Raw genomic sequence first — 25,140 nt, 5'->3', positions numbered from 1 at the left:
TGATGGCAGCGCCAGAAACTAGTGCGCCACACTGCACTTGACTAATGCTCCGTGACACTCTGCAGTGCTGCGGCTCAGAGGAGACAGGGGAAAAGAGGCTGCAAAAGCCGCAAGGAGGAGAGGGGAGCCTTGGAGACAAGAACCGGCCAGCCAGCCAGCAGCCAAAGGCGCAAAGCGTAATCTATCACACGCTTAGCACTCTCTCAGCTCACCGCATGCAGCCGGCTCACCGAGGCTCACTGGGACCGTGCTCACCTGCCTACTCACTTAGCACAAGCCGGCTCCGTGATGCTCCGTGATGCTCCGGAGTGCAGCTGGGTCTGCTCCGGGACTCCTCCGCCCCGTGGTTTGCTCGACCGTCCTCCGCTCACCAGCAGATGCAGCATGCCGCGGCTCGTCAGTCTCTCTCACAGACCTGCAGGCAAAACGCAGGCCTGCTGCCGTCGCTGCCACGTCACTGCCACGGAGCCCCAGCGAACCCCCAACAGGGCGGGCCCCCGGAGTCGCAGAGTACCCCCGAAGCCGCCGCCTCTCTCCGCTCCGTAGCTCCGTAGCTCCGTAGATCGCCGACCTGACCCGCTGACCCAGAGTAACGGCCTCAGTCTCGATAGTCTTGTCTACCGCTCTCTGCTGCACTCTAGCGTTAAAAAAAAAAGCAGCTCCCTATGTGCACCTGGATACAAATGGCCTACTCTCGAAGTCAACCTTAGGGCCAGGCATGAAATACCAAAAACTGAAAACGAAGAATAATGTTGGTAAGCTGTCTTTCTTGTCCTCTGTGGACAACATTCATCCTCCATCTTGCAAACACCATGCTTACAAACATTCAGTTGCAATTGATCTGCTGATAGAACATTAATGACAGTGCACCAGCAGTGTTTATAAAATATCTCTCTTGCCCACACATTGTGGGTAGTATTTATTGTTCCAAAACCAATTTACATATTGCTTGCACACATGTTAAACATGAATGGTGCCTCACCTGGCCGAAGCCACTGCACCTTGGTTTACATAGTGAGTTATGTGTGATCTTCCCTGAGCGCAGTTACTACACCCCAATATCTACAAAGTGCTGCACCTCTTTGGAACTGCATATAAAAGTTGAAAGAGACTAACATTTTGACAATTGAGAGTGGAGACTAGGTCCCCCATCTCTGAGCAAACAAACGTGGGAAACTGGGGAACACCAGTTTCCTAGTTATTAGTGCTAGACAAACTGCTAAAAGGAAGAAAAAAAGCACCTTTAGAAAAAAGGATCATGCCACACGCTGAGCCAAAACAATTAAAGAAAATGTCCTTATCAAACAGATAGCCCTAGAATTTTCCTGTGAAAGACACAGATATAGATGCTTTCTGGATATAGACTTGAGTAGTTAAACATTATAGATAATACAGCATACATGACAGGCAATGTATTTAATGATAATAAGTTTGTTTATTGTTTTGTGTATTGTACTTTTATGATTTTAATTAATCGAATAAAGTGGTTTGACTGACTGACTGACTGACTGACTGACAGGCAATCAAATATGCAGCAGCTCATCAGAGCCAAAATGGAAATAATCGGCAAAAAACATGAGTCAACCATTCATAAGCAATATTCCGTTGGAAAGGACTTATGACAGAGAAAAGCATCAACTCAATAAAGATGATTCCCAATTCCCCAAATTGAGAACAAAGACATGTTGCTCATTCAGCAGCAATAGTACAGATCCCCATACTATGGCAACTCTACGTTAACCCAATACAATCACTGTTGAGATGAGCTTTTGAAACGTCTTAGAAATATTTTTAACATGACCAAATTGCACAGTGTCAACAGAGAGCCAGATTCCAAGTTGAGTCATGGTCTCCACAGCATGCAAGAATTGGTCCCAGAATATAGCAATGCCCAGACAGTTCCATGCGAAACAAATGAGATCTACATCCCATACTCCACACCTTTTATCCCTAGCGTCCTTAGTATTAGCAGTATTGGCCTGCTGCAGGTACTTATAGTGGTTTAACCTATATCTATGGTTGGGTAAGACCTCTGCAGTCTGCTGACAGCTATATTTCCACATCACATCTGTGACCTCAATGGTTAGGTCCTCAGCCCATTGCAATTGTGCCTGGCGTGATTTCCCATCTATCAGGGACATAACCACAGAGTGCAAGCGCAAGATAAATTTAATGGGGCATCGTGTGGACAAAAGGAGGGACATTACCAACCATTCCTGTAGTTCCTTAGGAAATGTTTGATAAAGGCTACAGGCAGCATGGAAAAGTGTGCCATATGTAATGGTGTCCATGAGTGCGTACTCTGCGTTCTCCAAGTACTCCCTACACTGTTTAAATGAATGTTTCAGGTCACCCAATGTAGTTATATGTTTCTTGAGATCAGTCATCATAGCCAAAGAACGGTCTATACGAAGAGGGCCATAGGGTTTGATAAGGATGAATGGGGAGTATATCACAGTAACACCCCACAGTGTACCCAGTCTAGACAAAGCCTAGGCCATGCATCTCACCGTGTGGATCTCCTGTACTGGTTTAGCAAACCGAAAATAAGGGGTTTCCTGTATAGAAAGTGGGTGTATGTGTACATTTTCTAGAGCAATGTGTGGGCCATGTCTGCAATTATGAATCCAGGGGTGCATGAATTGAACCTGGGCTGCAAAACTGTCCCTATCATATGGCACGCATAACCAACTCCAGCTCAGACGAGAATACTTGCCGGCCAAGGCCAATCGAGTCATAAGCGAGTTCAACTGGTTAAAAAAGAACTTGCTCAATGGAATAGGTATATTCTGAAACATATTGAGCAGTTTAGGCAGTATTATCATTTTCATCAGGTCCATCTGCCGCCAAAAGACAGAGGGAATACGATCCAATATTCTACTCAACCATGTAGGCCCTCAACATATATCCCATAATTCTCTAGAAAACCGTCTGTGGATCTACAAGTATAATGATGCCTAAGTAGTGGACCAGTCCCATCTGCCACTGTAGCGGGTATGACAAGGAGGTCTATGTGGTAGCTCTCATAACTGGAAATAGAGTGGACTTCGACCAGTTAATTTGAAAGCCCGCCCGGCTACCAAATTGTATTATCTCACCTTTAATAGGGCCCAGATTAATGCCAAGATGCTGCACCACTAATAAAGCATCATCTGCATACATGGATAATAGTGTATACTAATTGCCCAGATGAATCCCACGTTTACAATGGAACTCCAGAAGGAGACATGTCAGGGGCTCAATTTTCAGGGCAAATAGTAGGAGGAAGAGGGGCAGCCCTGACGTGTCACTCTAATTATCATAAAAATGGGAGATATTCCTCCATTGAACCACACTTGGGGTCAGTGTAGGGGAGCTGAACTTATCTTGTCACAGTCCCACCCAGTCCCATCCTAATCAGCACCCCCAGGGGGAAGGTCATTGTACAGTTTCAATCGGCTTTGCAGCATCAAAAATTGCAACACAACTTTGAGACCAGGGTCCAGTTGATGCATGAGAGCAAACAATGATCTAAGATTATTAGCGGTGGGGAGCCCTGGAATAAAACCAGATTGATCTGGTCGTACCAGCTGTGTCATAAAGGGCAGTGATCTGTTTGCCAGTATTTTAGCTGAAATCGTACTGTTTACATTTATAAGGGAAAGAGGGCAATAAGAATCGCATTGCTCAAGACGCTTGTCAGGCTTAAGAATCATTATAAAATGCGCCTCCCTCATGGACTGAGTGTTCCTGTCCCATATGCCCCCTCCTAGACAGCCAGAAGCAAAAGAGAGAGTTACTTATTAGCAAATTCTGTATCAAATTCAGCAGGGACGCCATCACTACCAGGAGCAATGTCATTCTTAAGCTGGTGAATCACAGACTTTATCTCTTCTACTGTGAATGTTTGATTCAGTGTAGTGCATTCTTTGAGCCACAACATGCCAACTTAGCCCTCTCTAGGTGGGTGCGAATAGCAGTGGCATCAACCTGCAATTTGGAGGTGTACAAATCTCTATAGAATGCAGCAAACATGTTTACAATGGCATCAGGTGTGTGCAGGTCATGGCCTTTAGATGCCTGTATGTGAGTGATATGACAAGCCCAGTTAGGTCTGAGCAGAGATGCTAGTGTATGTCCCAATCTATCTCGCTCCCCGTATCATTGAGCAAATGCATATTTGCCCATGAATTTTAACTCTCTGGCTGCCTTATTCTAGACGTGCTGAGCCCTCCGTCATGGAAAATCAGACCCTCCTCAAGGCAACAGGAACTATTATTGTACTGAGATTTAGGGAATACAATTTTCCTGTGACGCAGGGTGCCAAATTAATGGAGTCCACTAAAGTAGAGTTAAACATCTGCCAACATTATTAGTCCTGACAAGGTCTTCTCAGCTCAGAATACTAGAAGGAAGATTGAGTCTCTGCTGATTTTATCGCATGTGTGATAAAGGTTTCTCAAAGTCAAGGAAACCCTATGCATTTGGAACTAGCTCTCATCCCAGCCATCTTGTGAAGTGATATCTATGTCTAGAAATGTGTTGAAGGCTGGAGCTGCTTTTACGATTGTTGTAGATGGTGTGTCACCGGAATGCCTATCTGTGGAAGAGGGAGATGGATCAACCTCAGGCATCATCAGAAGAGAAGAAGAGTTTTGTCCAAGACAGTGGAAAGGAAACGGTTTAAGTGCATGCACTTCTTTAAAAAGGTTGAACACAGTTTAGCAAAAGGATTGCTAGTATCATCAGAGAAATTATACCTATATTTAGTAGATCAGAGATTGGAGCAGGAAAGGTGGACTGGGGCAGAAATCGAGACACTGCTTGTAAGGTCACCAAAAGCTGTGTGAAGAATAAATACATGATGCAAATTGTATAACCACTATACAATACTTCAGATGAAAATAGATGAACATAGAGCAAATAAGGTAAAGCTAGGTAGGGATCCAGAGTTGAAGTGGGATGTGTGCTGCTCTAGCACCTGGATCCAAGAAGCAGAATCAAACTGAATGTCCAATATTTACCATAACTTGATATCAGGGTGCAAGGAAGTTTGAAGCCTGAGAAGAGCTGCACTAAAGAGGGCATGCACCCAGGAGATGTCCATAAAGGGTGACTCCTCTGCTAGGCGAGAGGGGGATATCTATGGTTAGGCTTATGGAAGAATCTGGTTCCAATCCAATTAATTCTGATTCTTTCCTATGCTTTGCAAAACATTAACAAATCTGTACTCGAGGGATGGTTACAACCAGGTGTACATTTTTTAATCCATAATCTGGTTCACAATGGAAGTCAAAATTGCTACTTTGTACACTGTGTCCAGAAAAACCCACTGAAGTAGGACTCCCAAAGAGGCATTGAGGGCAGACTTTTTATACCTCAGCTCCTTCTCTGTTAAGCTCAATTGAAAGCAGACAATCTCTCACATCATAACCAGCCAAACTTCTTGCTTTGCTTCTGGGGATCTCCCTGCTACCAACATTGAACACCAATGTGCCTCTTGCTCACCCATCTTTGAGAGCATCACCTTACCATGATAAGACCTTGCAAGGAAGCGATGATGGAGTGTGAGAGCTCCTTAAGGGAAGTGGGTGAAAGAATGGCAATGGTCATACATGCTAAAACCGGATGATGTAACAACGCGTGTTATTACAATGCGTGCTGTTACATCGCAGTCGTTACAACGACTGCATGTTACCACGCTATGCCTTTACAGCGCACATCTTTACATCGACTTGCGCTAGGTGGCGTGCTAACATTAAAAAAGTGTAATTTACTATTCCAACTCCAGTCCACTTATCAGTAGGGAAGGTGTTGGGATAGTAAACTATACTATTTTTAATGTTAGCACGCCATCTAGCGCAAGTCGATGTAAAGACTTGCGTTGTAATGGCATAGCGTTGTTACATGCGGTCGTTGTAACGACCGCGATGTAACAGCATTGCGGTGTACTGACCGCGTTGTTAAGGATGTTTCCTGCTAAAACCATATCCCATCAAACTCGAATCTTACAAATATTTAGCTATGGCTTTTTGTGGAAGCCCCTAGTTTGGAGATCTGGGCCTAAATACATCGTTTAGGGAAGCAGGTTCAAGACTGATTTGCATTTGGCTGGGTCCAAACTGGAATGGCATGGTGAGCAAAACAATGATGGATTTAGGACCAGATGTCTCAACTGGGGGTGAGTGTTTGACAGTGTTCAGTGTTCTTGCCTTCATTTGTTCTTTGTTTATGGAGCATTGTGTCTGTCCTTAAGGCTGCCTTCGGGCGGAGAGGGTAATATCACATATTGGTTGACTCCATATTTTTCTGTCTACGCATACTTCTGGTCGAACTTGCATTGCTTATTTGTAGATCTGGTGAACAGGACCAGTTTGCATGGCCATACTTTGGCAGTGAGGGACGAGGTATGGAAAGCCAGGTTTATTCCAGCATTAGATCACTAATCTCTAGGCCTTTTTCTCTCTTTCATTATCTGAAATGACATCCTCTGTAGTCAATGGTCCATCCTATACATGATTGTAAGCACATTGTTAGTTCTATTTACCTTAACTCCTACCCAACCGTTTTTCTCTGCTTAGCAGAGAGTGCACACCGATCTAACTAGAAAAGGCACTGAACACCAGGGTTACCTCATCAGTATTAAACACTGAAAGCTTCTAGAGACACATATATTTATTCAGAAGGCGCCTTAAATCCCTAAACTATATTAAAATTCAGTCAGTTTGCGACTTCATAATTAAACCAGAACAGGAACCTTGGGAAAAAAGAGGCTGGCTGCAGTGGAATGTTTTACACTGCAATGGGATCTGGCACACACTTTCGGGTGCAAGGGTTTCTCATTCTGTTAGAGGGAAAATGTTGTTTTTGTAGAAAGTAAGCTACTCACTCATTAATATTGATGGAATGGGAATCGACTTGTGAATCATAATGAAGATTAGAAAATACTGTGTTGAAGACCTACGTGACACAACAGACCTCCAGCCCAGCATTTGCATTACCCCCTGGTCCCTCCGTCCTCGACACCTTCATACTGAACAAGTGGAGATAACCATCTCCCAACAGAAAAAAAGAACAGAGGCATGCTGGGACCCTAATACTGCCCCTCCCACCGGGAGTACATAAGCAGTACTTACCCAGCATCCCGTATGTTCTTTTTTTCTGTCTTCGACAGAATGGACTGATGGTGTGCTGTGATGTTTGCTGATCCTGCTCCTGCTGGGCTGGGGTGGCGTGCTGGTTCTTCTCTGCTCCCCTGCCCGGCTGCCTGGCTTCGCGGGCAGGGGTGCTGTTTCCTGCTGTGTCTGCCTCCCGGCCTGCCTGGCTTGCTGGGAGGCATGGCTTCTTCCTGGCCGGTGTTCTGGAGTTTGCCGGCCCTTTGCGGCTGGTGCGCCGGCCTCTGGTTCTCTTCCGGGTCGGTGGGGCGCGTCTTCCTGGATCCTGGCTGCCTGGAAGTCGCGTCGTGTTTCCTCCGGCTGCCTTCCTGGCCCTGGCGCTGTTCCTGCTGTTCGCTTGTGGCTGGTGAGGGGGGGGGCCCTGGTTCGTGGGTCGGGCCTTCCTCCCGGGTGAGTTCCACATAGCGGTATTTATTTATGCCCTTCGTGCTGCTCTGTGCTTTTGTCCCTGTTTGATTGTGACTCCAGCCCCTTAAAGAGTCATTGGTACAGTATAAATGTGATTTTGGAAGAGCATACAGTGGTCCATAGGACAAATGTCTGATCCTCCCAGTGTCCAAGTATGCCAAAGCACAATGTGAGCTAACAAATATTGGCAGCTTACGCTGTTGTAATATTTTCAACCTGCTTTCTGCAGGCACTAACCTTCCTTTTGTTTGCTGGATACTCTGGGCATCTCGACTGAGGAGAAACCACGGGGCGGAACTGTCCTTTTGCTGCCCGGTGTAAAGCGCCTGCCTGTACATTTACCTCTTGCGTTTACCGCTCCGCGGGAAACGCTCGCAGTTGGTGTGACGTGGTGCTTGAGGAGGCATAGAACATCATCGCCCATAACACACCTGGGCTTGAAGCCGCCTCCCCGTCACGCCCCCCACAGGTGGGATAAAGGCGAGTCCTGAACCGCGCACCGCGGGAGACCTTCCTTTTGTTTGCTGGATACTCTGGGCATCTCGACTGAGGAGAAACCACGGGGCGGAACTGTCCTTTTGCTGCCCGGTGTAAAGCGCCTGCTTGTACATTTACCTCTCGCGTTTTCCGCTCCGCGGGAAACGCTCGCAGTTGGTGTGACGTGGTGCTTGAGGAGGCATAGAACATCATCGCCCATAACACACCTGGGCCTGAAGCCGCCTCCCCGTCACGCCCCCCACAGGTGGGATAAAGGCGAGTCCTGAACCGCGCACCGCGGGAGACCTTCCTTTTGTTTGCTGGATACTCTGGGCATCTCGACTGAGGAGAAACCACGGGGCAGAACTGTCCTTTTGCTGCCCGGTGTAAAGCGCCTGCCTGTACATTTACCTCTCGCGTTTCCCGCAGTTGGTGTGACGTGGTGCTTGAGGAGGCATAGAACATCATCGCCCATAACACACCTGGGCCTGAAGCCGCCTCCCCGTCATGCCCCCCACAGGTGGGATAAAGGCGAGTCCTGAACCGCGCACCGCGGGAGACCTTCCTTTTGTTTGCTGGATACTCTGGGCATCTCGACTGAGGAGAAACCACGGGGCGGAACTGTCCTTTTGCTGCCCGGTGTAAAGCGCCTGCCTGTACATTTACCTCTCGCGTTTCCCGCTCTGCGGGAAACGCTCGCAGTTGGTGTGACGTGGTGCTTGAGGAGGCATAGAACATCATCGCCCATAACACACCTGGGCCTGAAGCCGCCTCCCCGTCACGCCCCCCACAGGTGGGATAAAGGCGAGTCCTGAACCGCGCACCGCGGGAGACCTTCCTTTTGTTTGCTGGATACTCTGGGCATCTCGACTGAGGAGAAACCACGGGGCGGAACTGTCCTTTTGCTGCCCGGTGTAAAGCGCCTGCCTGTACATTTACCTCTCGCGTTTCGCGCTCCGCGGGAAACGCTCGCAGTTGGTGTGACGTGGTGCTTGAGGAGGCATAGAACATCATCGCCCATAACACACCTGGGCCTGAAGCCGCCTCCCCGTCACGCCCCCCACAGGTGGGATAAAGGCGAGTCCTGAACCGCGCATCGCGGTACGCGCGCGGTCGGCGCCGGGAGAAGCCCGGGACAAGGGCGGGACAGTCTTAGACAGTCCTAGACTGGCCGGGACTGGACTGGGCCGGCCACTCTGCCTGTGCTTCTACTAAAGTTAGCTGGCTGAAGTAAGACTTTACCATCTATTACTTAAAAACTGTTTTCCCGCGCTCGCATTTAGCGCGCACATATTTGGTCGTTATTAGTTTGTGTTGTAACGCAGAGTTTAATAGCGCTTGTGATCATGCCTAAGAAAAATGTCCATGGAGTTATAGAGACGCTCAATACCATGGATAACTACATGGTCCAAGTGGTAAATAAAATAAACACTGAACGAAGACAATCATTAGGCCTCAGCCAATCCCCTGTCCTTCATTTAGAAAGCCCCTCCACCAGCGTGGAAATGTCTGTTATACCATCGCAAGACCTTAGTATGAATATCCCACATACTAACCTTATTGATATTGAAAATCAAGATCAAAGTGTAGATTTGCTGGTTGATGTGGAGACAAATTTGGGGTCTGATCTTGAGCATCAGGAGGAATTTATAGCAGAGGTATCCCCACCCCCAGTGCCTGCGACCAGGGCAGTGAGAACCTGCAGAAAAATTCAGCCCAAACGGGGGGGGACACGGACAGGGAGGAAAGGGACCGTTTCCCCACCCAAGTCTAAGGGGAAAAAAATGGAGCAGGAGGAAGATAACCTTAGACAAATCATAGACGATGACCTGTTTAATAGGATAGCGGATATGATAGATCTTAAGATAAAAACCATCATTAAGCCACTGATTGGGAAAATTGATAAGTTAACTGCAGAAGTGAAAAAGATGGGAGGGCTGCAATGCAAGCTATCAGAAGAATTAGAGAAAGTAGTAACCATTGTCACTAAACCAGTAGATACGACGGAGGGAAACAACGGGGGCAATATAGTAGCAGTTGAAGGATTGTCAGAGACTATTCCTCCTGGTCAGATACCACCAGTCACATTTAGCCAGGAAGTAGCGAGTGAGGCGCCCATACTCCCATCTATTGCACCACTACCGCCACTCCCTGGGGATGATCCTTCGCAATTCATAATGGAAGCATCACCACTGGTATTAGTACTAGCTAATGTACCTACCTTACCCCCTGGACAGATAGAATCTATCTCATCCCTGACAAGTAAGGCGTTACACTGGTTGACAAGCAACATGCAGACGACACATCATGGGAAAGAACAGTTGGCAGGGGAAATTGTAATGGTGAGGAGGATGACATGGATAGGGAATAAGCAAAAGAAGTTTAAGGGGGACTGCGTAGTTTTACATTTTTCAAACGCAGCCATGCTCCCAAATGTCCTATCAAATATATCCCCCCCCCAAAGAAGGAGTGGTTCCATAATCCCTCTTACCTTAAAATTCTTCTATAGTGAACAGCAAAATGCACTTCAGCCGAATATCCCAAGATCAGGATGGTCCACAAGAAGCAATATATGGGGTAGGGTTCCCAGACCTATACATAATGATTATGGTATCGGCCCAGTAAATAGATTTGGTATATGGCCAGGTGATCATCAGAATGTGTCCTTTGCCTGGACCCCTAGAACACACTGGAACACAATGAACAGGTGGGGGTCTGGTGTACCACCAAACGATCGCGGGGGCTGTGGAAATGGCTTTGGCGCCTGGTCGGATGATGAGCAGTTTCCAACGCGCCCCAACACCCCACTACCTAGGTGGAATGCAGTAACAAATGGATGGGGACTGGGGGCCCCAACCCATGATTGGGGATTTGGTACAGCGAATAGGTTTGGTGTCTTGGCAAATTTAAATGATTGCGATTGACGCATGGGGGGCCCAAACACGACAACAAATGGAGTTAGGGCACCACTCTTACTAAGTAATAAGAAAGCTAGGGACAGAGGACCCAGAACTGGTAAAATAACGAATGAGATTATAAGTCTGGTAGGGCGCAAAGCACAGGCCGTCCCAGATAGGGATCTTGTACCTGACCACATCCGGGTCGAGACCGTTGATGGCTCCCTTACGGAGCATGTCAGTGTTAATGAGAAAGATATCACTCATGAGCAGCTAAATGCAGCAGAGCTAGCGGGTAATTTACCAGCTAATGGAAGCCCCCTTCGACGAGTAGAAGAGGGGGTACCCTTGGCTGATTCTGCAGCGCAGCGAATTGTAGAAACCTGCAAGATATTAAGTTGGAATGTAGCGGGTCTCAATTCCAAACGTAATGATAAGGTGTGGTCAAGCTTTGTTGTTAGACACAATATTATTGCTTTCCAGGAAACCTGGGATACAAATGATAACTCTTGGTGGGATGGGTACACTAGCTTTGCCAAGGCAGATATCTCTAGCCGCACTGGCAGAGCCAAGGGAGGCCTGTTAATGCTATTCTCCTTAGAACTGAAGGGCTCCCTAAAACAGATTATTACTGACTCGCACAATATTCTTATTGTAGAGAGAGAGATCAACCCTGTTAGGAGATCTCTATACATTAATTTTTATAATTCAGGGAATAGGGACAATACTGGTAGTAATATTGCCATTTTAGACACTATACTAAGGTCAGGCAGTCAGTATACACAGCCTGACACAGAGTATATTTTATTAGGTGATTTTAACATTCATCCCTGCATGTTAGCATGCAGTTCAAATAATAAGGAATGGGGCGAAGACCTCGAGGGACCTCGTTTTGAGCACACCTCAGAAGGAGAGGAGTTAGAAGAGCTTCTGGCAAATTTTAATTTGTATGAACCAGAGGGCGACCGAAGAATAGCTACATTCACTGGTACAAATCCAGGCACCATAATTGATTACATCTCCATCACGCAAGGTATCTTAAACCAGGTGATCTCTTATCGCACCGTGCCATCTCACCAGAACGACCATAACCCCGTTCAACTTGAAGTAGCCTGGGGAGATTATATGGGGCCCTACCCGGGGAAAGTGAGAATGGCTAACACTTTGTGTACTTCTGATCAGGGTAGGAGAGTAAAGTGGGCCAAAGTGGTCCCAGAAAATTTTTATGCGGAGGTTTTCCGGAAAATTAAGAAACAGGTTGAGGTGTGTCAGAAGCCTTGTGCTTTGGGCTGCGAAATCATAGGGGCCTTTAAGTTGATCTGTGGTCAGGTGGCCCAAGACCTCCTGGCGAAGCCAGTGAGAGGAGCACCGAAAAAGAAGCGCTGGTTTGACACCGTGTGCTCCAATGCACATAGGTCTCTGATGGTAGCCTTGAAAAAAGTTCCAAGGGTAAAGGGCGAGATTGTTAGATTAGGGAAAATCTACAAGTCAGCCATTAAAACAAGAAAGGATAGCATCAGAAGGGAAGCTTGGGAAAATCTCCTATCCATGGCTGTCCTGAAAGATAGATGAAAATTCTGGGAAATAATCAAACAACCACTTTTCTCTGATCAAGTAAATGAGGCTATGGATTGTGTCATCTCAGATGACAAGGGGTTGTCCCATTTTAAAAATGTATATGGGGAGAATGATCAGGTAACCCAAGATATTTCACTGGTCACTTTAGATGCCACACCAATACATTTTCACAGTACAGAAGTGGAGAAAGCTATTTTGGCCACAACCAAGCATAAGGCCCCTGGCCCTGACGGGGTGCCAGCTGATTTCTTTTTACACTCCCCGAAGCTGTGGGCAGAGGTATTGTCCAATGTCTTTACTGCCGTCAATAGTAACCCTACACCATCCTCCTGGGACATCTCGACCATCGTCCCTATTTTTAAAAAGGGCCAGCGGGACGATCCCGGGTGGTATAGGCCCATATCCCTCCTGGACTCGTCAGTGAAGATCTTAGGTAGAGTCCTTTTAGCCAGGTTGAGGGAAAACGTCGAGAACTGTGGGGGCTTATCTGAGATCCAGTATGGGTTTAGAGAAAGGAAAGGCACAATTGAACAATGCTCTAAACTACACCTGCTCATTTCAAAGTATACGGTGGCCAAGGAGGGGTCCCTATTTCTAGCGTTTATGGACCTCTCCTCGGCCTTCGATCTGGTGAATAGGGCAAAGTTATGGATGACATTGCTGAGGATGGGGATTGACGAGGCACTAGTAAGATTTATGGCCTCCCTACATCAGGAGCTGTTTGCGGCTGTGCGGGTTACTAACGAGGGTAGGTGTACGTCCCTTTTTAAATCCCTGAAGGGGGTAAGGCAGGGATGTATTTTGGCCCCCTTGCTGTTCACCATTTATATCAACGGGTTGGGTGCACATTTGGAGGAGAAGGAAGCCGACGTCCCGCGTGCAGGAGCTGTTAAGATCCCAGCGCTCCTGTACGCGGACGACGCCGTGCTAATTGCGCGCACGGGTGTCGACCTTCAACGCCTCTTAAATGCTTTTGGTGCATTCATGGAACAGCTTGACCTAAAAATAAACGCTAGCAAGTCGCACACCATGGTGGTGGGACGAGAAAGCAGCAAGAGGAGATCTAAAACCTTCACGTGTAGAGGGGACATGGTATCTAGAGTCTCCACTTTCCCCTATTTAGTGGTCCTGTTTGACCAGAAAGGAACCTGGGATCCTCAAGTGAGGGCGAAGAGGTTAGCGGTTATCAGATCATCAGCAGCGCTCATTGGCTTTGCGGGTAGGTTGGGTGCTAGGCCAATGGAAGCTCTGCTAAAAATTTACAAGAGCAAACCGGTCGCCATCGCATCATATGGTTCACCACTCTGGGGCTATGTAAATGTGGAACCAATCCAGAGAGCGGAGAACAGATTTATACGAACACTTCTCTCTCTGCCGCAGTCAACACCAATTTACTCTATACATATGGAGGTGGGTTTAGATTTTCTCACTGATGGGTTGAACATGGCCCCCCTGATCTTTTGGTTAAAGACGTGGCTCAATGAAGACCTACCATTGAACCATAAGATTATCTCCGACGTCTTGTCCTTAGATCACTTTAAAAAGATCCCTTGGCTGGCTTATCTGTCGAAGGCATTCTCAGACCGGGGGAGACCTGAACTTTTCACTGCCCCCCAAGATATCAAGGCACGAGATATTGATCTTGTTAAAAAGCACTTTATGGAGAGGGCGAGAGCATCTCGTGAGGAAAGGGAGCTTGTGAAACCATCAGTAAGGGGTCATTATTTACTTTTTAATTCATTTTCCTTAGCACCGTACCTTGGTTTTGTTACAATCCCATTCCACAGGTTTCTTTTAACTAAGTTTAGATTTAATTTGTTACATTTTTATTTAGGCTCTTTTAAAACATGGGAAAAACCGGAACTAGCTCCACCCTGCAGCTGTGACCATTTTTCATTTCAAGACACTATGCATTTTGTTATGTTTTGTGGGTTTTATTTAGAGCCGAGGAAAATATACCTGGTACCAGTCATGAAGGAGGCGGGTTTCACACAAGTGAGACCGGCCCTGCTCTATTTGCAATCATTGATTAACCCACACATTACCTTTTGTATGGCGAACTTTTTGGTTGCTGCAGCTAGGATAAAAAAGCACACCCACTAGTCCCATTGTCACCCCTTTTTTAACCCTTGTAGGCCTAGATCTGTATTAATGTATTAATATAATTGATGGTATGGTTATATTTTAATGTGTATGAAATGTTCCATAATTCCCTGCATGAAATGTTTTTAATCTCTTTGTATGACTTTTAATTAAGTCGAATAAAGATAATTTGACTTTGACTTTGACTTTGACATTCCATGATTTGTGGCTGCAATTCATAGTGTTGGAAATTGGGCTACTGGTTGAGGGGGGTGAAACCCTACTCAAGCAACATCCACAATTTCTATCAGGGTAAAGTCAAAAGCAAACTATACATTAGCTTGTGCTTAACCCTCTGGTAGCTTGGCACAAGCATTAAGGCTTACCTTAGAGGCAATGTGTAAAGTATTTATGCAGCACTTCAAACAGTAATAAAGTAAAGGCACAACCCAAGAAAAACCCCACACCAAAATAAGAAAAAATGGAGTAAAATGTAATACATTATTTGAGACTATACAGCAATAATCCAATTGGAAAAACCAGGGATATGCAATTTTAAAGATTTAGGTGAAATAGTGCCTTGAAGTACAAAGTGCCAACTACATATATCTAGTCGTGCCGGACCAGGTCAAAGTCACAAGTTCAGGCCCACCGTTAAGGAGCATGGGAGAGATAAAGGGACCAAGTTAGGTCTGTTGAAACAAAGAAACTTAAATCCTTGTTTGAAGAGCATTGCGACATCCCATGTCAAGGATGCTTCATGAATCAATGGTTCTAAGGAAGCTGTGATGCAGAATCATTCAATGTGGGGCTTGCAACGCTGAGTCCAGCGTTGAGGATGTGTCGTGCAGAGGTGGTTCTGAAGAAGCTGGGAGGCTGCAATGCAAAGTTCTGCATCGTCACTTGTGATGCAAAGACCTGCGCTGAGTATACTTTGGGCGAAGGCAGTTCTGAGGAGGCTGTGGGCTGCGATGCGAGGCCTGGTGTCTGGGATGTGTTGCACTGTGGCAGTTCTGAAGCGGAGGTACGAGGAGATGCATCACCCTGAGTCAGTTCTGACCATAGCTGGGCTGACACAGGACCTTCAGCCGGGTCCACTTTTAAAGGTCCAGGGTTGGGGTTGCAACATTTGGGGGGGCAGGTTTCACCTGAGGCAGAGTCCAGGTGCTGGGGCCAAGGTGATTGTAGCCTTTTCTGGCTTAGTGGAACTTATCAGAAAGGAAGTCAACTAGCCCTTGGAAGAACTCCGGTGGCCCTGTGTTCAAGATGCAATTCCAGGCCTTTTTCCTAGGCAGTAGGGCAGTATGGCTGCAGGGCATCAGAGTACCATTCCTTCTTGAAGATCTGCCCAGTGGTTCTTCTGAGTCTTCCACAGGCCCAGCTGTGTACTGAAAAGTTGGATTGGAGAGTCCACTATGTATACCTGGTGCTCACTTTGAAGTGGTTGAAGATTCTGGAGGTTCCGAACCTCAGAGGTTTTCAGAAGTTCCTACCTCCCTGCCCTGGCCCCAACTTGTGTGGGGTCACAAAAGACTAGTTTCAAACCCTGTGTGAGTGTGGTCAGGTAGTACCTTTGTGATGTGCAACTGTGACAGATGACACCTCCTCTTCCTCATCAAGTAAGAGATGGCCCATCCTGCCAACCTCTATTCCCCTTTGTTTCACTGTCGTGGAGCAATACACAAAACACAACTGCTAGCAACACATAGTCATCTGATTCAGGATACAGTCTGCAGGAGCCAAATAGTCAGGACAAGTAAATGTCATCTTTCTAAAAGTGGAATTTTCATAACGGTGACCTAAAATCTGACTTTATAATTAAACCGGGTTTTGAATGGTAATTCTTTGGACACCAAACTCAACATTTCTATCTAATCTCAAATTAAAGTTATCACTTATTAAATGTAATAAGTTAACCCAATTTTAGCCTATAGGAGAGGCATCCCTAGCAGTAGTAAAGGTAAGAGTTTTTCACTACCAGAATATGTAAAATTTAAACATACATGTCCAACTTTTTAAATACACTGCAGTCTGCCCTATGGTCTTATTAGGTCCCACACTAGGGGTGACCCATATATATTAAAAAGAAAAGTTTAGGCCAAAGTGGCAGCCTAAGACTGCGCACACAGTCTGCATTAGCAATGTTTTTAAAGGATGTGTAAGGGGGTAGCACAAACAGTGCTGACTGCCCTGGATACCTATATTGCCACCTTACTAGTGACCTACTTGTAAATTAAATGTGACAATTGGCTGTAAGCCAGTTTTTCCATGTTTAAAGCAATGACTACAAGCACTTGAGCATTGGTTAGTTATGGTAAATTGCAATGGCCAACAAAAAAGAGATTAGCAAAAATGGAGGTGTAAGTAATGAAATGTGGGGGAATATCACCCTAAGGCTAAGGTCTAAGGACAGGTCTAACACATATGTAAATACCATTGTGAGTCATAGTGGTGGGGGGAATACTCCTTCACCACCTCTCTCATCATGCTACTCTGAATGGAACTCAATTTGTGCATTTTGATACATAGTGGTAATTATGAATCGCAGGGCAATTTTGTAGTGAAATTAGACTTTGCATTGCAAAGTCAGTTTCACTGGCTTTAAGAATGCTATGTCTTTTGTGTGTCCGACCCAAGCCTTACTAGCACATTTTTCTTGGTTGCCAATTTTTTTATAACAGAGTTTGCGAAATACCAATGCATAGGCTGAACTTTGTTCATTCTACTCCTCGTGGCTCCAGCTCTCATGTCTTTCTACTAATGCCTCCACCTTCTTCTGCTGACAACCCCAATTTATTGGGTCCTAGTGTTGATTATTTTCATTTCAACATCTGTATCTCACTGTAAGCCCGCACATGATAAACATAGGTACTTGCTATTTTTCTGCAGGTTTTTCACTACCTTGACAAAATCAGACTTCAATCTAAAGATGGCAAAGCAATCTTTATGGAAGGCAGCAGAAGCCCATCTGTGCAGTATGACATCATAAACTGGCAGCTGAGCACTCAGGGCACCCTGAGACACAAGAAAGTGGGAAGCTATGACTCCCATGCCCCTACACAGCAGACGCTAACTGTCAAAAACAGTGATATCCAGTGGTCAACAGGAAAGATACAGGTGAACCATTCAATGGCATTTCTTACTGGTGCATTTTTTGCTAAAAGACAAAGGGACTTATTTACAAGCCCGTTGCGCCGCCGCTATGTCACTTTTTCCCATTTTAAAAGTGACATACCGGCGGCGCAATGGGATTGTAAATAAGCCCCACAGTCTTTCACAGTTGTTAATTTAAAATTTGTCCTTGCTTTACATCCAGCATCTCAAGAAGAAAAATATCAAGTTCAAAAGGAATTTCAAATGTCACTTTACTATAGCTGATCTACAAGTACGAATGCCCCTAATATTAAAAGCTTTTTTTTAGCAATAACATCCAACCTGGTTTTAAAACTGGACACATACATATTAAATGTATAAAATCCTGCTTTGCCGCACCACACAGGCTACATGACTTTGGTCCATTATATTTCCAGGTTGGTAAATCAGCCAGGGGTGGTAGTGATCCGAAGCGAGTAGCTAGTAGGTTCCTTATTGTATGAGGAGTATGCTGTACTCAGACATGCTGCTGGTTGTAGTATGGGATATGATTAAAGCACCATTCACACATGGGCATGTTTGCTTAGTGTGTTTTTGTCTTCAATTTTTTTGGGCAACTTTGTTTATTAAATGACGGAAGGCCAAAAAATGGGAGATTGTGTTGCCAAAGATCTGTCGTACTTGTTAACTTCAAGGACAGATTTAGATATTTACTGTACTCTGATTGAGGATTGTCTTCCTGGTCCCTCCACAGTGCATTATTAATTTGGCTGGAGGGATTATCCAAATTGTATTCCATGATTTTATATTGTTGTGTATCTTCTTGCTATAGATTGCTGCAACAGTCCAAATTCGTGCCGGACTTGCCTGAAGATGTGTTCCAAGGAAGAGAAAATACCCTTCTATATACCCTTATTTGGAGATTTACAAGTGATGTTGCATCTTTGCGGTGCAGAGCTTCACTTGCATATGCCACTGTTGGCAAGAATGTAACTTTTATGACTGCTAGTAGTCGCTTGTATGAGGGTCCATTTAGTCTTTTTGCTAATGAGCAAAAGGCATGGATCAGGCCATTACCTTTCTTGACGGGATATTGATAATGTGTTTTGAAGTTAAGTCGATTATCTATATACAATCCCAGGTACTTGTAATTACTGACCACCTCTAGCCTCGTGTCACCAAGCATAAATGAGGGTCATAATTTTTGCTTTTGTTTGATTTATTTCAAGTATGTTTGATTTAGTAAAGACTTCTAATTCATCAATCACTCTTTAAAGGCCTACTCCTGTATAACTTAATAAAACAATAGTATCTGCCTAAGATAGATGCATTACTGCAAGGCATGGTAAATGCAAGTTTACCTAATCTAATTTTGAAGAGAGGTTGACCATAGAAAGATTGAACACATGAGGGGCTAAGACACAGCCTTGTTTGAGGCCTACCTCATTGTTTATTTTCCTTGTGAGTATCATACCGTCAGCTAGTTTAACTTGTATCCATGTAATCGTGCACAGCTCCATTATGGCTCGGATGGTCTCATATCCTCAAATGTTTCCCATAAAAGGCTTCTACCTAAACGGCCAGAGGCCACTTTAAAACATATAAAACAAAAATATAAATTTTTCTGTAAGCGCATGCTCTTGTCCGCCATCATCCCAAGAGCTAAAATATTTGTTGTGCTGCCGAACCCTCTGCGAAATCCTGTCTGCTGAAATAGAAATATACTATTACTATTTGCAGTGGTGGCTGGTGACATTTGAAAGTGGTAGGGCTTGAAAGGTTGTGATGAGTGACCTGTGGCCACCAAGCACACAGAGCGAGCCGCACTGTCATAAAGAAGGTTTCAACTTATTAGCCCTATTACCCAAATACCCAAGTAGTATGCAACTGAAAAGTGAACTGTCAACCTTAGTGGAGTATCTTCTCCAATTTTCTAATTCATCAAATCAATATGTTCGTTATTTCAAACATCCTTAAACTGCAGTGAACAGTAGGATTTCCTTTAATTAATCATAAACATGGGGAATGTTGGAGCTAGGAATCTCATTTATAAAAGCTCTGCAAATGAAAACAAAACGGGCACCAATGTATTGCAAAGATATTGACTTGTTCTTCTCCTGCCACACTTCTGTTGTTGTTAAAATGCTAACAAGGGTTATATTTAAATGCAAGGAGGCTCGTTTAAAAGGACAGAGAATATGTCGTTCCACAAAAAAAGTGAACTTTTTTCAGTTATGTGACCCTTTCAGCAGAGTGCAACAAGAACAAAATTCCCACTCTGCACCACTTAATAGGCTATCAAAATGTACAATTCAGATGTTAAAATCTGACAGTGTAATTCTGTCACATTACATGTCTCTAGCCCGAGGGTCCGTCACATGATCTGAAATAAAATCCTTTTACACCGAAGGCTGCACTCTTAACAGATGACACTCAAATGCTTTTAAAGTGCACATTTTCTTTCACACACATATTAACGACATCTGCTCTTCCGGCCTCCTACTCTACGGGCGCTGCAGGTCCTTTCTGTGTGCACAGGAGAGGAGCGTGATTAAATGTCAGAGCAGTTCCAATGCCATTATTAGAGTGCTGGTTCTAACATGTTAAACAAAATGTGAGGCTGCTGGAGCCCAAGGTGGAGTACATAGTTAGTACACAGAGTAAGTGCGGGATCCCATCTTTACCCCTGCATACTTTTTGAAGTGCGAACACGGAGGTTTTTTTTAATCTTTTTTCAGAAGAAAGCAGAAGCCAAACACAAAACGCGATCGACACAGCAATTTGAGAAACTCACTATGTTTTACATTAACGTATGCCCCCCCAGCACTCCAGAGCCCCGGGTCGCTTGCCCCACAACACTAGGGTGACCAGAATTTTAAAGCCAAAAACCGGGACATTTCTCAAAAATAGAAGAAGGACTACAATTTTACTTCAAGCGGTGAGAGCGCTCTTCAGCAGAGAATTACAGAATAGGCAGTAAGAACATACATAAAATGCATTTTTTTAAACCCAGTAGCTTGCCTGGTAATTAAATTGTTTTCTTGAAACAATTGCTAACTATCCTTGCTTTGTAAAACATAAAAAACACCTCCCACCGTGTTCAGTCGACCCTCTTTAAAAACGGGGACATGAGCTACATTTCTTGAAATTTGCCGGGACAGCAGGTTAAAAACTGGGACCATCCTGGCAAAACGGGGACGCCTGGTCACTCTACACAACACTCACGTGATGTCCCGGGTCACTGCTCCCAGGCCCTTCCGGAGGCCACCAAGGGAGACTTTCATGCGCTACTCTAGGCCTTCTCTTTTTCCTGAACCTCTCCTTCAAGCAGCCGATGATGCAGGTGACACTGGAGCTCAATGGATAATTGTGTGAAGCATGCCCTCTCGGTCTGTATGCTGGCCCTTCTTTCATGTCCACAGCCTTCCTCTACCCCAGCCCAACTATCTCTTTCCTGCATTGCCATGGGCGGGGGGTAGTTAGAAACAAAGTGGACGGAGAAACGATGTGCGCCTGTCGTTAGTGCCGCAAGTCCTGGCCAATCCTGGTGCTGCAGGCGCAGGAGAGCAGCGCCAGGATTGGATCGGGCAGGTGAACCCAGCGCTCATTCTGAGTGCAGGGAGCTGCGGCTGCCCACGCCCCCTCTTCTTTCTATACACAGCACGATGGGCTTCGAGTGCACATGTCAGGCTAGTCGCCGAAAGGCAGTCGGCCAACCTCACATGCGGAATTTTAAGTGCAAGTGTCTGTGAAGCCCAGGAGTTGAGCTTGTTGCATTTCTAAGCCCCGCCTACTCATCTCTAAGCAACCGGTTCATGGCAGATTAAACAAAATACAAACGCACGCCCGCAAACGGAGAACTCTACGTTTATTTATGTTAAATTCAAGGACAGTAGGTGGCAAATATAGGGGGGCAATGCCCTAATAAAGGAACCGCAGCTGCTATTTGACCACACTACCAGAACATTGAGAATGAGCGATGCATAATATTTTGATATTGAATCTATAAGGGCGGTCAGCTTATAATTGGTAGGATCTGTCCGATCACCTTCTTCATACACCGGATTAAGTATTGACCCTCTCCAACTCTCAGGAAGTATGTTCGCTGTACCCACCTCATTGAACAGCCATGCTAATGAGGCTGCCCTGTAGTCGGGTTCCAGTTTGTAGATTGCCAGATGAGGGCCATTAGGGCCTGTGGCACCATCCATTCAGCGGGATATTATTACGTTTGATAAATTATCCCCTGTATATTGTAATGGGCATGCTCTACTGGACGGATCCAAACTATTGGTTGTTCTTTTCTCACTTTGGCTACTTTGTCAGCTGGGTGTTGTAGTGGTGCCTGCACTGCTGGGCTGGCAAAATTCAGGAAAGGGACGTTTGTGTTTGACGTTCTGAAAGTTGAATCTACTGATGGTCTAAGATTTGTTTCTAGAAGATGGTTCATATTGTTTGCCACATTGTTACTTGTTTGTACGTCTTTGGAAAAGGTATAAATTAGGTGGGCTGCCCAGACTACATTGGTGACACATGAGACATTTATTGAAGTGTTCTTTTCAGAAGGATGTTTAACAATAAATGTTAATGAAAAACAAACAATACCAACATGTCTGGGCCAAATTGTTGTACTTGTAAGAGTGTGATAGTTAGAGTTGCATTAGTACTGGCATGTGGCAGTGCGGACAGTGACAGTGGGCGGTGCAAGCCGCAATGGCGTCTTGAAAAATACCTTGAGCCGAGGCACTTTTTTCTTACAAATTAAGCACTAACTGTACTCTTCACATAGAGCCTCTCGGAATCCTGCCACTGCAGGTTGGAGCAATTTAAACATAAGAAAAACACATTAAATTGTGTCTCTAATTTAAATATTTTTTGTTTCCAGGTCCCTCTATCAGTTTGTAGTTTAAGCTGCCGCCCAGGACTTAGAAAAGCTGCCAGACAAGGAGAGCCTGTTTGCTGCTTCCAGTGTGTGCCATGTCCCACTGGAGAGATTTCCAACCACACTGGTTCGTGGAATGTGAGTGTAATTTACAGTAATTTTTTTAATATCTGCGATTTCAACTTATTCTTCTTGTTCTCTTTCCTTCAGATTCAGCTGAATGCTTCAAGTGTCCATCTGATCACTGGACTGATGAGATGCATGAGAAATGCATTCCAAAAGTGGAGCAGTTCCTTTCCTACGGTGAACCTTTAGGATTCATATTAACAGCAACTAGCATTTTATTCTCTTGTATTCCCTTTGCCATCCTAGCACTCTTCATCTCTTATTGGAACACACCCATAGTCAAAGCCAACAATCGGTCCCTCAGCTACCTCCTTCTCCTTTCTCTCAGCCTTTGCTTTCTCTGCTCATTGGCTTTCATTGGTTATCCCACAACAGAGAAATGCCTCCTACGTCAACCAGCCTTTGGCATCACTTTTGCTCTTTGTGTTTCTTGCATCTTGTCCAAAACCTTGATGGTTGTCATAGCCTTCAATGCCACCAAACCTAACAAAGATTTAAAACGATGGGTTGGGCCCCAGTTTTCATATGCAGTCATTAGTGTCTGTACACTTTTGCAGGTTGTTCTCTGTGCCTTTTGGTTGATTCTCGCTCCTCCTTTCTCAGAACATAACATCCACACTCAGCCTGGAAATATTATAATTGAATGTAATGAGGGGTCATCCATTGCTTTTTGGAGCATGCTGGGATATCTGGGACTTTTGGCCACCATCAGTTTTCTAGTGGCTTTCCTCGCCAGAAAACTGCCCGACAGCTTCAACGAGGCTAAATTCATCACTTTCAGCATGCTTGCCTTTCTCAGCGTGTGGCTTACATTTGTTCCTGCCTATCTGAGCACCCGGGACAAGTTCATGGTCGCTATGGAGATTTTTGCCATTTTGGCTTCCAGTTCATCCATGCTTTCCTGTATTTTTTTCCCAAAATGTTACATTATCCTGTTGAAGCCAAAGTCAAATTCCAGGAAATATCTTCTGAGCAAGAGAAAACGATAATCCAAATATTTAAAATTGCATTATTTAATTATAAAAATTTATGAACAAACAGGCCTGTAGTTCTTCATTAAAATAATTGTAATTTCTATTTTCATACTGTGTTGCGCTGATTAGGAAAAGATAATAAAATGTACTTTATAGGTCAGCTGTGTAGGTGCTGGTGAATTGAATGTAACATTTGCACTTTTTAGATACATGCACCTTTTAGAAAGTGATAATAAGGTGGCAGCAGATTGCCACCAAATATTATGTTCGAAATACTAAATCCTTCACCCTTTTCATATGACCTCCTTTCAAACTCTTGGCAGTTTGCAGACAAAGATGGTTCAGGAGCAAGACCAGATGATAGGGCATCCCCACTCAACATCAGTCCAGGCACAGACCCAGTCTGTCCGAACTCAACATTCTGACAGTTAGCAATACCATACATGCTTTTTGAAGAATTGTGTGAATCTTTAAGTTAACTTGGGAAATGTTATTGCATGATCTGTACTCATCCGTGTTCTAGGTGTCACGCAGGATAGCATCTGTCGGAAGTGGAAAATACTTGGGTCCTTCTCTAAAAATCTAAAATAACAAGAAGCCTAGGACTGGCAGAGGATTAGCACAGTGCCATCCACAGAGAGCTAGAAATTGCCAACGCCTTTTTTCACAGGAAAGTCGGGATTACCAAAGGCCACGGCAAATGTGTTGTGAATATTCGTCAAACAGCTCCAAAGTTATCTTTCCTATGGAACCTGTGGAACCTCTGACCTAGCTGTATACAGGTTTACGCTTAGTTACGCTTAGTTACGCTTAGTTATAGTTAAAACATTATTTATTAATTCTATACAAACCAAAAGTAAACTACACAAACCTTAGAAATGCTAAATTTATAGTTATACCAAACATTTTTAATGTATGCACCACCTTAAATGTATTATAACTCCCACATCTCCATACACAGTGTAGTGAACTCAGTAGCCACACTACATTTACTATAATTTGCCACTCTACAATACATTGTGTTCCCAGAAATTATGCAATTTGCAATGTCATAAGTATTGTTATGAACGTGAACCATTGTTTCAGATGGTTTAGGTGATGTAATATGAACCAACCCCCGTGGCCGACCAAAAAATGCCATTTCTTATGGAAACCCTGCCCTATTTATAACTATACAGTGGTGACTGTAGGGTTGGTATAGTAAGGTATGTCAATAAAATATTACTTTATGTTAAAAAAAACCTAGACATTCGCTGAAAAAACAAAGGTTAAAGTGACAGAATAGTTTAATATGGTAATAATTTCTTACTTCACATAGAAATTCACTGAAAAAAATCAAAGGTAAATTGACGTTGTAGTTAGGGAAAAATGTCAGTTAAAATATTATTTAAAACTAAAAAAGAAAATAAATCTACCAGTTATAGTTAAATGAATAAACTAGAACTCACACTCTCATATGCAATGATTAT

At 44.6% G+C, this 25,140-nt stretch overlaps 1 protein-coding gene across 1 annotated transcript in view; it reads left to right on the top strand.

Annotated features, from left to right (window-relative positions):
• The window catches only part of LOC144797899 (extracellular calcium-sensing receptor-like), a 37,805-nt gene extending 14,119 nt beyond the window's left edge, over positions 1-23,686 (top strand). The window contains exons 3-4 of the mRNA XM_078668701.1: positions 22,575-22,698; positions 22,782-23,686. Coding sequence (XP_078524827.1) covers positions 22,575-22,698; positions 22,782-23,686 — 1,029 coding nt within the window. The remainder of the gene's footprint in view (positions 1-22,574; positions 22,699-22,781) is intronic.
• The last annotated feature ends 1,454 nt before the right edge of the window (positions 23,687-25,140 follow it).

Source organism: Lissotriton helveticus, chromosome 12, assembly GCF_964261635.1.
Source record: "Lissotriton helveticus chromosome 12, aLisHel1.1, whole genome shotgun sequence".
In the NCBI taxonomy this organism is placed as follows: Eukaryota; Metazoa; Chordata; class Amphibia; order Caudata; family Salamandridae; genus Lissotriton; species Lissotriton helveticus.
The sequence above is the reverse complement of the archived record's forward strand: the minus strand, read 5'-3'. Positions and strand labels throughout refer to the sequence as shown.